Raw genomic sequence first — 13,859 nt, forward strand, 5'->3', positions numbered from 1 at the left:
CTAGAAGGTGAAGAAAGAAAACCAACAGACCCACCGAGGCAGTGGTGGTGGTGAATGCCATTGAATCAATCTAAGAGCATGCCCATGTAACCAATCCGAAGCATGACCCCTCCTACCACACTTCAGTCTTTATATGCAGTGGAGGGTTCATGGCAGGGCAGAACTTTGGGGTGGAAGTCAGCAGAATGAGCAGAAAGACCACCACACAGTGGCGTAGCATGGGGGTGCAGGGGGGGCCAGCCGCACCAGGCGCAACATCTGGGGGGGCGCGCTCGCACTCGCAGCTCTCTGCCCCTACCTGGCTCACTCACTCTCTCTCACTGCAGTGCTGGCTGTGCAAATCCGATCCGAGCCGCCGGGTCGACGCCCACTGTGGAGGGGGGGTGTGCCAGGCATGCGGTGCGGTGCGGAGAGAGAGCGAGGGACTATCTGGGGGAGGGACAGTGCAGCGGGGGGCGCAAATTACTTGCCTTGCCCCGGGTTAGGGGGCGCAAATTACTTGCCTTGCCCCGGGTGCTGACAACCCACGCAACGCCACTGCCACCACACAGGGGAGCAGGCTAGTTTTACTGCATTTTGTTCACTAACTGACGCCCACAACATTTCGTCAACTCTTTTAAACGTTTAGAGGCAGAGCCCTTACACAACCATCAGCTAGCCCCTTTTTGAAACACATACAAGCAAATTTACCCCTTTGCAGTCACGCACCTCTAAACTTCATGAAACAGCAAGGTGGGTGGGTTGGTGTTAAATCATTATTTTACTGCATTTCGCTTTCTGCACCTTCCACCCTCTAGGGCTGGTGTACACATCTGCCCCGATTCCGTAAAAACTGCAACCCCTCGATGGCTGTATTTCGCACATTAAGGTACCTCACTGCCCATTATATGTGGAAAAGGAAAATGTCACAAGTGATGCTAAATCGGGAACTATCATGTCTAGGGAGAGAATAACATTCAGAGAAGAGGCTGGGTCTCTTGCAAAGAGAATCTTTAAAGCATTCCTGTCTGAGAAATTCCAGAAAATTCCAGAAAAGCAGAGCAAAAAGGTGCTATTAACCTTTCACCTCTGCCACTGATCCACAGAGACACCAGCCTGCCTGTCTCCCACTGCTTCTGCATGTGCTTTCTCTATCTACTTGAAGATCTGTTCAACATTGTTCACAGGTGTTATTTTTCCTCCTACAATATCTCCAGGCCCTAATTTCACAAGTATCACCTACCCTATCAATTACTCTGGATCAGGCATAGGCAAACTCGGCCCTCCAGATGTTTTGGGACTACAACTCCCATCATCCCTAGCTAACAGGACCAGTGATCAGGGATGATGGGAGTTGTCGTCCCAAAACATCTGGAGGGCCAAGTTTGCCTATGCCTGCTCTAGATTCTAGAGCAGTGTTTCCCACACTTGGGTCTCCAGCTGTTTTTGGACTATAACTCCCATCATCCCTGACCACTGGTCTTGCTAGCTAGAGATGATGGGAGTTGTAGCCCAAAGAAACAGCTCGAGACCCATGTTTGGGAAACACTGTTCTAGAGTAATTCATAGAAGGGGGTGTTGGGAGTTTTCTCCTTCGGGTTATTATTTTGCTCTCAGAAAGGAATCATACATGTGAGCTAGAGAACTTTGAGTAAAATGCATCTTCAGCTTCTGGAGAATTGGGGAAGGGGACCCACATTCAAATACTAGTATCACTTTCTGAAGGAATAAAACTGCCACAATCGAATTATTGCCACTGCAGTGCAGTTTCTACGTGAGACACCCCCCTAAGCAGTGTGAAGATTCAGGAGTCCTCGTAGTGAGGTATTCCCTCTCCACCATCCTGACAACAGGGAATAGAAGGGCAACAGCCCCTCTTACCACATATTCATCAATGAACTGCCGGAGATCTTTGAAGCCCTCATTCTCTGCAATGTTGTTGGGATAGTGACCATATTTGTTGGCAACACTGTAAGCCTGTAGGGCTCCTGGGCACGAAAGCAAGAGGGCAGTGAGGTTCTTTAGACCGTATTTAGCAGAAAAGTGCAGCAGAGTTGGCAGCTCTTCATCCCTCTGGCCTGAAAAGAAGAAAACAGGCATGCAAGGCGAGTTACTTTTTTTAGTTTTACTCACGGATGATAAATTCAGCAGTTCTCAGCCGTTATACTGTCTCGGAGCTAGTGTCGTGCCCAAACCTCCGATTTCTCAGAAGTTTCCTTCCCAGGTGAAAGAAGCATTTATTTTTTCTACCCTAATTGCAAGGTGCATTAGAACCTTGGACCTTTTGGACCAGCTGCCCAGATCATTGTATACAGTCACCCCATGGGCCAACTTTCACAGATGAGTGGGGCACCCACCTGTTCATCATCTAACATCAAGGTGACATCAGGTGATGGACAGGAGGGTGGTCCTGTTCACCTCAGCTGACCTGTAGGGGTGGAGGTGGGGATCTGCCTCCTCATTGGCTGCTCCCAGACTTTGGAACTCCCTCCCTAGAGAAATACGATTGGTTCCCTCCTTGATGCCCATCCACCCTGGTGAAAGCTTTCTAGTTCCAACAGGCCTTTGGGAACTGATTGTTTTTAAGGAAAGAGCTGGTGCTATGATATTTTTATTGAAATTGAGTGTGGGTGTAAACAGTTGCACCTTGGTTCTCGAACACCTTGTGACTCAAACGTTATGGCTCCTGAATGCCACAAACCCCGAAGTGAGTGTTCCAGTTTGTGGACGTTTTTTGGAAGCTGAACTTCCGACGCGGCTTCTGTGGCTTCCAACGGAGTGCAAGAAGCTCCTGCAGCCAATCAGAAGCCGTGCCTTGGTTTTAGAATGTTTTCAGAAGTTGAACGGACTTCCGGAACGGATTACGTTCGAGAACCAAGATACGACTCTATACTATTAGTGTTTAATTGTTTTTTCATGATTGCTTTCTTTTCTCTGTTTTTAGCTGTTTTTATTTTAGTTGCAAGCTGATCTAAGTTCACGTCAGGTGTAAAGGCAGGATTTAAATAAATATAATAAAACAACAACAACATCCAGAGCATTCCCTGCAGAGAAGGCACTGATGAGCTGGATTTAAAACACACCCAGCAGCTAATGAGCCAGGGGGCTAAATTCTGATGTTTTACCCTTCTGGAGCACACTTGTCTCCAGAAGCAGATGTGTTACTCTCAAATGTTTGTGTTGAGCTGAGAACAAGACAGCTTGACCAAACCCTCTATCCTATACTACCTTGTATTGTGTGGGATGGTCAAACACGTCAAAACTGGCATTTATTCCTACTATTGTACTGTGCCTTTTCCCAGAACACAATAACTTTCAAACCGCCACCACACTTACATGCAACGTCTTCCTCCTCTAGCTGGTTGATCCCTAACAGGTGCAAACCACTCGCAGGAAGGTTCTTTTTCATTGACTCCGTCAGGATTTTGTCTAGTGCTTCTGTGTTGTAAGGGATTATTTTAAATGCCTGAATGCAAGGAAGGAACCCGTTCATATCAGATTATTTCAGCCAGACAGTATGTTTTAATATATCAAGAGTTCGTCCACCTGTAAATCTCAAGAACAGGTCATCCCCTTCTCGGGAACTGTTTACCCACATTCAAAGGCAAACCTGATATTTAAGCAAAGGTGCCACAATACTGATTGCGCCGTTGTCCATCTAGAGCAGCCTTTGCCAAACTGATGCTTTCCAGATGTATCAGGCTACAGCTCTTACCACAACTGTGCTGGATGAGGTTGGTCAGAATTGTACTCTGATACTTCTGGGAGGCCACTGCGCTGGCAAAAGCTGATCTAGAGTCTCCCCATAGGAATCAACCCTGCGCTTATCATGTCAGGCCTTTCTCTGTGTCCCCATTCCTTGAGAGGTTTGGAGAGGGACTACACGAGAACAGGCCTTTTCTGTGGTAGTTCCCCATCTGCGGAATGCTCTCCCCAGAGAGGCTCACCTGGTCCCATGTCTTTAGACCCTGGGCAAAAACATTCCTCTTTAGCCAGGCAAATGAACAGCGTATGGCCTTTTAAAAGTGGGGGGATGGTTATGACTTTTTCATGTGGTTTTATTGTCTTTTATTATTATTACACTATGTAAATGTTGTTTCTAATGTTGTTCACTGACCTGGGATTGTCGGATAAAAGGCAATATATAAATTGAATCAATAACAACAACAACAACAACAACAACAATAATAATAGTAATAATAATATGCACACTCTCACACACTTACATTTAATGAGATTATAAAGGTAAAGGGACCCCTGACCGTTAGGTCCAGTCGCGGACGACTCTGGGGTTGCGGCGCTCATCTTGCTTTACTGGCCGAGGGAGCCAGCGTACAGCTTCCAGGTCATGTGGCCAGCATGACTAAGCCACTTCTGGAGAACCAGAGCAGCACACGGAAACGTCGTTTAGCTTCCTACTGGAGCGGTACCTATTTATCTACTTGCACTGTGTGCTTTCGAACTGCTAGGTTGGCAGGAGCAGGGACCGAGCAACGGAAGCTCATCCCATTGCGGGGATTCGAACCGCCGACCTTCTGAGGTTACTCTTTTTATATCCCAAGCTCTCTTATCCAATTTCACACTGGAACTGAGAAGTAACAGGGTTTATGGCTGCTCCATTCTTTCTTTGAATTTAGAAACTTAAGCTACTAACTTTGCGTAATATGTAGAATAACATCCATTCAGCAGCAGCTGATGTCAGAATCACTCAGCCGTTTCACAGTGTTCAGGTAACCCCATCACCAACCCCACAGACCAGGGGTCAGCAAAGTTTTTGTGGCCTGCGACTGTTCACAGTCCCGCAGACGCCACGGTGGGCCAGAGTGCATGCGCAGGCATGCACCAATGCTATTTCCGGCACTCCTTCCGGTGCGGAGGTGGCGTGCGCAGCTTCCCATTGGCTGCAGGAGCTTCCTGCAGCCAATGGGAAGCTGACCAGCGTCACGGATAGCGGTCCCTGCTCTGCCCCACGCCAGTTTAGCGCCAAGCACAGGAGCCAACCGAGCAGGCAGCAGGGGTCATGGGCCGGTTAAACAACCTCCATGGGCCTCTTGGGGCCCATAGGCCTTAAGTTGCCGACCCCTGCCATAAGAAGAGAAGAGAAGAAGAGTTTGGATTTGATATCCCGCCTTTCACTCCCTTTAAGGAGTCTCAAAGCGGCTAACATTCTCCTTTCCCTTCCTCCCCCACAACAAACACTCTGTGAGGTGAGTGGGGCTGAGAGACTTCAGAGAAGTGTGACTGGCCCAAGGTCACCCAGCAGCTGCATGTGGAGGAGCGGAGACGCGAACCCGGTTCCCCAGATTACGAGACTACTGCTCTTAACCACTACACCACACTGGCTCCTGCTGAGACCCCTGCTGAGGAACTAGACCTCATAATTGATTTTGTTGGTTTTTGGACTCCAACCTTCCCACTATTACAGAGACTATCTAAGCACCTAGCCTCTTTTTTGCTTCACTGCAGCAATGAGCAAGCCCTTCCTTTCATCACTGCTAATGCAAGCACCTTCCTCCACTGTTGTTCCCAAGCAGAAAAAGTGAATGCTTAACTTGTGGTGCCATGGAGCAAATTCTTTCTAGCTACTGCTGCATCTAAAATATGTTTCCACATCACACGGTAGTAAACATGCTCCTTGTCCCTTCTTGAAATAGGAATTAAAATAGGAACCTAAATTTCCATTTAAATTCTTAAATACCCCCATGGCTGAATTTTACATAGAAGTTATATTGCAGTTGTTTGACAGATCTTTTTCAAACTAATCCTTTCTATTGCCACCCTGGATTTTAAAACAAAACAAAGCAGCATGCCCATCAGGCATAGCTTGTGTCTCTCAGGACTATAAGAATTATCCTGATATGCAGTTAGCTATTTTTCAAGGTTCCTCGCTGATTCAAGTTATTTCCTTTGCCCCATCTTTTAACATTTACCTGACACATAAATTCCACTGGATTTGCTGCAGTAGACAGCAAGTTGCTAATTTCTTCCATGTCAGTGTAATAGCAAATGCTTGCTTCAGCTATCATCAAATCCCCAGAAAACAATCGCAGGCATACAGCTCCAGGCGACAGGTCTGTGGGATAAGGCAAAGATTAATCAGTAACAGACAAGGTACAAAAGAAAACCCACTATGCTAGAAGAATCAATAAGGAACAATGCTCTGTGTGGCCTTCCTTTGAACACAGTTGGTACAGTTCGGCTTTTGAGGAATACTACAGAGGCTCACCTGTTGACAGGTAGTCCTTGGTTTCTTGGTGCATCTGTTGCTGTTAGGGATGCACCAAGAAACTAAGTACTACCTGTCAACAGGTGGGCCTCTGTTTTCCTCGAAAGCTGAACTGTGCCAACCATGCCACCCAAAACCAGTGGTGGAGCTGCTATTGCTCTGCCTCTTTCACACGTATCTGAATGTGTGGAAGAACTTAACATGCCAAGAGAAACCTACAGGCTTCAGCAGTGGAAGCGATGACGTAAACCTAAAGTTATCGAAGAGAACAAAACTGGAAGGTCAAGAATCACCCAGCAGCACAATCAGTGCTTTCAACTTGCTTTAGCCATGATCATGTGTTGAAACCAGAGAATGCAGGAAGTATTTACTCAGAACTCCTGGCCTAAACAAAGCCCAAGAAGCAGTCCTGAGTCCTTGCTAATTTATTTATTTATCAGCGCTGGCCGGAGGGGGAAGCACAAGAAGGATTCAGCACTGCCACAGTCCTCTCTGGTGAGCAGTTTCAACGAAACCTGTTGCAGTTTACAGTCACCAACTCCCTTAAAAGAATCATGCATGAAAACTAAACAGGGTCCGTGCTAGAGCCCTAAGCACAATTAACTGCACTACTCAGCCCTTAGGAAAGTGAGAAAAAATTCCTACATTTAGGAAGAAACTTGTTCCTGCTAAGGATTTTCATACTCTCCAGGCTGTCATTTGAATAAAAATTAACTTAGCTTCCACAACATAACCCTTCCTATTTTGAATGACAAATTTAAGTTCCGTTATGCTTCTAAAATTACCACACAGCAAAAATTAAGCGCAGCTCTGGCCATTTGGCAGAATGTGGGGGAAAGAGGAAGCGCAAGACAGCTTCTGCTTCCTGTGGAGGCAGCCCTCTACACATCTGGAGCTCAGACGTCAACCAACCCATGATGATGAGGCTTGCAAGCCCCCACTTCGGACGCAATGCAGCACACTAACAGGAAGCATGGTCTAATCAGGCTGTTTTAGCTCTACTGCGCTCTAGCAACTATCTATTTGCGGCTTCGTGTATACAGTTTTAGCTTCCAGTGCTCACTTTTTCGGAGCCTTCATAAGAGGACGTAGTTTGTTTCACTTTCTGCTTACTTAAAGGTAAAGGTAAAAGTACCCCTGCCCGTGCGGGCCAGTCTTACCAGACTCTAGGGTTGTGCGCTCATCTCACTCTATAGGCCAGGAGCCAGCGCTGTCCGCAGACACTTCCGGGTCACGTGGCCAGCGTGACAAGCTGCATCTGGCGAGCCAGCGCAGCACATGGAACGCCGTTTACCTTCCCGCTGGTAAGCGGTCCCTATTTATCTACTTGCACCCGGAAGTGCTTTCGAACTGCTAGGTTGGCAGGCACTGGGACCGAACGATGGGAGCGCACCCCGCCGCAGGGATTTGAACCGCCAACCATGCGATCGGCAAGTCCTAGGCGCTGAGGTTTTACCCACAGCGCCACCCGCGTCCCACTCTGCTTACTTAGCTGATGCTAAATTTGCCTCTGAGATAAGGTGCGATTCTGTTTAATATTTTCTGCTGCAGAGAAGCGTTTTAGCAAAGCAATGCCAATTTTGGCACCTACCAGGTGCGGAAACCGAAACGGTATACTCATTCTCTATCCTGGCCAGAACTCGCAGTGACTGGCAGCTCTCGGAGGAAAATTCCACTTCCATTTTTACGTGGCTATCCAGCTTACATTTTAGGACGATGTAAACTATTGTCTTCGCCTAGAAGTAGAGAATAACATTTTAGAAACACAGTAATATCTGCAGGCTCTTGAATGCCGTACAGTCATTATTTATTTGTTTAGCAATCCCTTTCTCCACAAAATGTCCCCAAAGTGACTTGCAATAGTTTAAAGCATTAAAATGTAGACATTATATATACATATACATATACACACCCACACACCCACATATATATTCAACAACTTCTAGTTTTTTGGCTGTAAAATCAATCCTTCTGCAGAGAAAGTAGCACAGGATCTTGAGCAGAATCTTCAATATTTTCTGTTTCATGCTGCGCAGAGAGAAAGTTGGGAGATAATGACGGTTTTCACAGAACTGCAATTAAGAAGGACTGTGTGGAGATCAGTGGCGTAGCGTGGGGGGTGCAGGGGGGGCCGGCCGCACCGGGCGCAACATCTGGGGGGGCGCGCTCGCACTCACAGCTCTCTGCCCCTACCTGGCTCACTCACTCTCTCTCACTGCAGTGCTGGCTGTGCGAATCCGATCCTAGCCGCCGGGTCGCCGCCCACTGTGGAGGGGAGGGTGCCAGGCGTGCGGTGCGGTGCGGAGAGAGAGTGAGGGACTATCTGGGGGAGGGACGGTGCAGCGGGGGGGGGCGCAAATTACTTGCCTTGCCCCGGGTTAGGGGGCGCAAATTACTTGCCTTGCCCCGGGTGCTGACAACCCACACTATGCCACTGGTGGAGATTCTCCAATAGGTCTACAAGGTGGGATTGCAAATCTCGGCCCTTCGTCTCCCTTCATTCCCTACCAACAGTGGCTGATGGGAGTTGTGGTCCAAAATACTGTGGGAGGGGAGGCAGTTGATTGGCAAAGGCTGCTTTAAACCAGAGTTAAGCTTAGCTGTGTTTTCAGGAAAATGAGGTGTGATGGTGCACGGGGCAAAAAAATCACAGCCACCTCGATCCTCTCCTGCTCCTCCCCTGCAAGCTGGGAGCTAAGCCAGAGCTTAGTGCTATGTCCAAAGCAGGGTTCATGGTTTGTCTGTATCTGAACAAACCACAAGTTGTTGCCAATATCAGTTCTTGGCTTGCCACTTGTGTTTTATTAAGGGGGAAACAAGCCATAAGCTCGGGTCTGGAAGTAAAGCGAAACCAATTCATGGTTGGCTTAGCTCCTAGCGCTGCAGGAGTAGCATGACTGAGGAAGAAGCAAAGCAGCCACACGCTCGCCTTTAAACCATGGTAAGGCTCAGCTATGGTCTAAAATGATGTGTGAACACTTCCGCAGAGGGCCATTCTCTGCGGCTGCCCCACAGTTGTATCCTAAAGGGTCATGAAAATCTAAGGCTAAAAACAAGGGTTGCACCAGAAATCAGCCAGGCTGAGGGCTGGCCAAAGACCCATGGAGCTCAATAGGACCCCTCACTAGCCTGAGGTCTGCCCCCTTACTACCCTCCTTGAAGGCCCCTGGGTAGCCATTCTAGTGGGGAACAGTGCCACCTGCAGTGCCCGTGTACCATTTTGGATTTCCCAAAATGAAATTCAAGTTGAAAAGCAGCACTGAAAACCACTGACAGTAATCTAGTCTTGAGGTTACCGCTGCACGGACTACAGTGGTCAGGAATGGCTGTAGTTGGCAAACAAGACAAAGGTGGAAAAAGGCATTTCTGGCCACAAAGGACACTTAGGTCTCCAGGGACAGAGATCTATCCAAGAGTACCCCCAAGCTACACACTTGCTCTTTCAGAGAGTGCGCAACCCCATCCAGAACAGGTGTCTACCCCGTGTCTTGGTAGCCCAAAAATGGAAAACAAGCGAGGTCTCAACCAAAGAAGAGTGGTAACTTAAGTTGACAGAATATGCAGACTTGCAGACTTAACATATAGAATAAGAGAACAAGAAGAACATATGTTTAGAGAAGACTGGAAAACGTTTATTGACTATATGGGAAATAACTGTGTACAGCTGAAAACGCTGGCATCATTCAGATAAATTCAACCGTGTAAATAAGTTATGATGGATGCAATAATGGAATACTGAATAGTATAGTTTTTGTAAAAAATGCAGGGATTTATGATATGTAAAATGAACCATGGAAAGAGAAGAAGGGAAGTCATTGATATCTTAAGGATGCAAAAATGAGCACTTTAAATTGTAAAAGAGAAAATTTAATAAAAATCATATACCAAAAAAGAAAAGAAAAAAGAACCTCCATCTGCTCAGGATCCAAATACAATTTATTGGCCCTCATCCTGTCCATCACTGCATCCAGACTCTGATTCAAAGCTTTCACAGCCTTTCCTGATTCGGATGTTATGGAGGAGTAGAGCTGAGTGTCATCAGCATACTGATGGTACCTTGCTCCAAAACTCCTAATGATCGTTCCCAATGGCTTCATACAGGTATTAAATACCATTAGGGAGAGAATGGTACCCTGTGGGATCCCACACCACAAATGCAGGGGGTGCAAGGAAGACTACTACTTTCTGGAAATGACCCTGAAGAGCACTGGGCGAGCAAGCAGGATTGCACTCCCTTTGTCCCTCTCATGATAAAGGTCAGCAAGGCTGATTCAGTTCCAAAACCAGATCTGAACCCAAATTGTAGTGGATCTAGATAATCAGACATACCCAGGAATAACCACAGTTGCTCCGCAACCACCCTCTCCACCACCTTTGCCAAGAAACAGATGTTGGTGTTTTTAATGTTCTGAGAAGTTTTTAAAGTTGGATGTTTTGTCGTGTTTTCAATATTCTGTTGGGAGCTGCCCAGAGTGGCTGGGGAAACCCAGCCAGATGGGTGGGGTATAAATAAGAAATTATAACTATTATTATTATGGGGACCAGTTTATATTTGTTACACTTTGCTGGGTCTAGAGTAGGATTTTTAAGAAGTGAATGTACCACTGCCTCTTTAAAGGCAGTGGTTTTATTTAGCTTTCATTGTCATTTTGCTTTGTTTGGTTTTTTAAAACTGTAACTGGAACATACCATGAGATTTTAACTACTGTATAAAGTTTAAAGCAATATACAGTAAAAAAAAAATGCTTCACTGCAGGAAGACAAGGAAGCTGCCCCAGAAATCAAGGGTATCAAAGTGTAAATTCAGGTATGCAGCTAAATTCTGCAGCAGTCAAAAGTACAAAGCTATTCGAGGTTCAGAGCAAAAGCGGCGTGGGTAGCCGTGGCAATACTGAAGATCAAGTCCTGAACATGAGTGCGCTACTTCAGTTGTTCCACAAGCAGGTAAAAGCAGGAACACCTGTGCTCTAGGCTTGCCTCAAAGCCAACAGAACTATTTGCAGGTGTGTTATAGCACAACTGCGACGCCAAACACCCGCCAAACTCCTCATGCCCTCCCCATAACACAGAGAGAAATGCAATGCAATGTCCTCAGGTTGTATTCCAGGCAGGCAAACACACATGCAAACAACGCTGCAAATAATAATATTTGGGAAAGGAAAATGGCCAAGAGGACGGTGTCGCTTCACATATTTCTCTCCTTTGCTTATTTAGCCTAGTTATTTAGCAAGGCTCGGTTCTAGAGAATCATAGCTCAGCCAAGCTGTGTTCACAGCACAGCATCACACACACATTTTGCCCTTTCACAGCAACTTTGAAAGAATGGAGACATACCGTACCCCACAGCGAATGCGATCAGGCTGCACTGTAATTAGGCTTCCTAGTCTGGTCACCAAGTTCCCATGCTCTCGGCTCATTGCAATACTGCACGAATGGTGTGTGTCTCTGTCGTCTTCCGCTTCTGCATCAGTCACTGAATCACAGCCAGAATCTAAGTGCAGGACAACGGTCAGTGTTACTTCTCAATGCAGTCCAGCAAGTTCGCAAATTAACTAAGAAAGTCCCTTAAAAGTCAAATGGTTTAATGAAAGCAAGCGCTAGCAAGGATGCACATTCTGCACACAGATGGGATTATCTTACATTGGCCTCAAGCATAAATTAGTTGGAATTAACTAATTAGTGGGCTCTTTAGCCCACTGGACTCATTTTAAGCTGCAGGTACTAAGGCAGGGGACGCGGGTGGCGCTGTGGGTAAAAGCCTCAGCGCCTAGGACTTGCTGATTGAAAGGTCGGCGGTTCGAATCCCCGCGGCGGGGTGCACTCCCGTCGTTCGGTCCCAGCGCCTGCCAACCTAGCAGTTCGAAAGCACCCCTGGGGGCAAGTAGATAAATAGGGACCGCTTACTAGCGGGAAGGTAAATGGCATTTCCGTGTGTGGCTTTGGCTCGCCAGAGCAGCAATGTCACGCTGGCCACGTGACCTGGAAGTGTCTGCGGACAGCGCTGGCCCCCGGCCTCTTGAGTGAGATGGGCGCACAACCCTAGAGTCTGTCAAGACTGGCCCGTACGGGCAGGGGTACCTTTACCTTTTTTACTAAGGCAGAATTAAGTAGGGCCCAGATGAGTTTGTGACCCACTGGCTTCACTCAGATTCAGTTGGGAAAATGACACTTTGGGTTTTCAAAATGACTGAAATGGATGTGACGGAATCAATCTCTGATGCTTCCACTGTGCCTACCATGTCACTCCCTCCACCTCAGGAGTTGTCAGGACATGGTGTCTGAATTTGTCTCTCCAGAGGGGGGGTACACCACCCATTCCATCCACCTGTCAAGAGGCAGAAACACCTCCCCTGTCACCTAGGTCCCGGAGATGCCAGCAGGGGCATGAAAAAAGCGGTTCAGGCCTCCAGGCAGAGTTCCTCCCAAGTTCCTTAGGTGTTTGCCTATGTACAGTCCATAAAGAACAGTTTCCCCAACTTGAATCTGTATTGTTTGCACTAAGGATTAAGCGTTTCACACGAGGGCTGAGCTACACATTCTCCACAGAAGACTTTTGATTTGAAATGCGAATAGTGGGGATGGAGAACGGCAACCCCTGGCAAATTTTGAGCTGATGGTAAGTGAAACTTTGGGGTGGCTGAAACACTTCCCCGCCACTGCCAGGTCCTCCTGCCTGGCAGCAGCTGCCACCCCCCTCCAAAAAAAGCCCCCTGAAGAGACGTTAAATAGCACCACTCTGACAGGGACTTCTGGAGGAAATGGTGGGCGTTAATATTTTTAAAGACATCTTCTTCAAACGATGCAGTAACATCACATAGTCTTGCTTCAGGGAGTTTTGGCCGTGGGGGTAATAGCTAATAAAAGCTCCAGTGGCGACAGCGAGTTTCAGCTACTGCACATCTACCATTCCACATCCTGAAAAATCACCTCTCCCCACCCCCTCAAATTTTGTAGCCCACGAATGAGACAGTGAAATGGAAGATTGCATTCTGACACTGCATGAACCCTACAGAACAGTGTTTGAGATTTGCTCCTTAAGGCAATCAAATCTGGGAAGTTCATGATCATTAAGTGTCACTGCTTGTGCAGGTATATTTGGACCAAATATGGAGTGTTCACAAACACACAGTGTTTCTTTCCTTAGCTTCTCCCCCCCTTAAAGAAGATGTCTCTTTAAATATCAAGAGGACCAGTTCGAAAGAACAACCTTCCACTCATCCCAGGTGCTTATCTCATCAAAATCACGAGAGATCTTGCGGAGTGCAAGAGGTCTCATCCGAAATCGGCACTGATGCCTATGCCACGTGGGCAATGCAGGTGTCATTGTCAGAGTGACGCTTTCCATTTCGCTGAAACAGGACGCCCTGTTTGGACAGGGGTGTCCAAACTTTTTTCAAAGAGGGCCGGATTTGATGAAGTGGACATGTTTGAGGGCTGACCAAAGTTGTTGAGGTTTTTTTAGGATTGCTGAGCTTTTTGCTTTTTTTTTTAAAAAGGATTTTGCCCCAGAACATATACAGTGGTACCTCTGGTTACGTACTTAATTCGTTCCGGAGGTCCGTTCTTAACCTGAAACTGTTCTTAACCTGAAGCACCACTTTAGCTAATGGGGCCTCCCGCTGCTGCCGCGCTATCGGAGCACGATTTCTGTTCT

At 47.1% G+C, this 13,859-nt stretch overlaps 1 protein-coding gene across 5 annotated transcripts in view; it reads right to left on the reverse strand.

The window, feature by feature from the left end:
* Positions 1–13,859, reverse strand: part of PIK3AP1 (phosphoinositide-3-kinase adaptor protein 1) — a 46,801-nt gene that overhangs the window by 16,216 nt on the left and 16,726 nt on the right. For all 5 annotated transcript variants that reach the window (XR_014511156.1, XM_083440368.1, XM_083440366.1 and 2 more), the window contains exons 3-7: positions 11,545–11,696; positions 7,797–7,941; positions 5,910–6,052; positions 3,316–3,445; positions 1,861–2,057 (exon numbers count right to left, since the gene is read on the reverse strand). Coding sequence is in view for 4 of the 5 variants with exons in the window: in XM_083440368.1 (XP_083296494.1) it covers positions 1,861–2,057; positions 3,316–3,445; positions 5,910–6,052; positions 7,797–7,941; positions 11,545–11,696 (767 nt within the window). In the remaining variant the exon portion in view is untranslated. The remainder of the gene's footprint in view (positions 1–1,860; positions 2,058–3,315; positions 3,446–5,909; positions 6,053–7,796; positions 7,942–11,544; positions 11,697–13,859) is intronic.

This window comes from Podarcis tiliguerta (genome assembly GCF_965153285.1).
Source record: "Podarcis tiliguerta genome assembly, chromosome: 5".
Taxonomy (NCBI): Eukaryota; Metazoa; Chordata; class Lepidosauria; order Squamata; family Lacertidae; genus Podarcis; species Podarcis tiliguerta.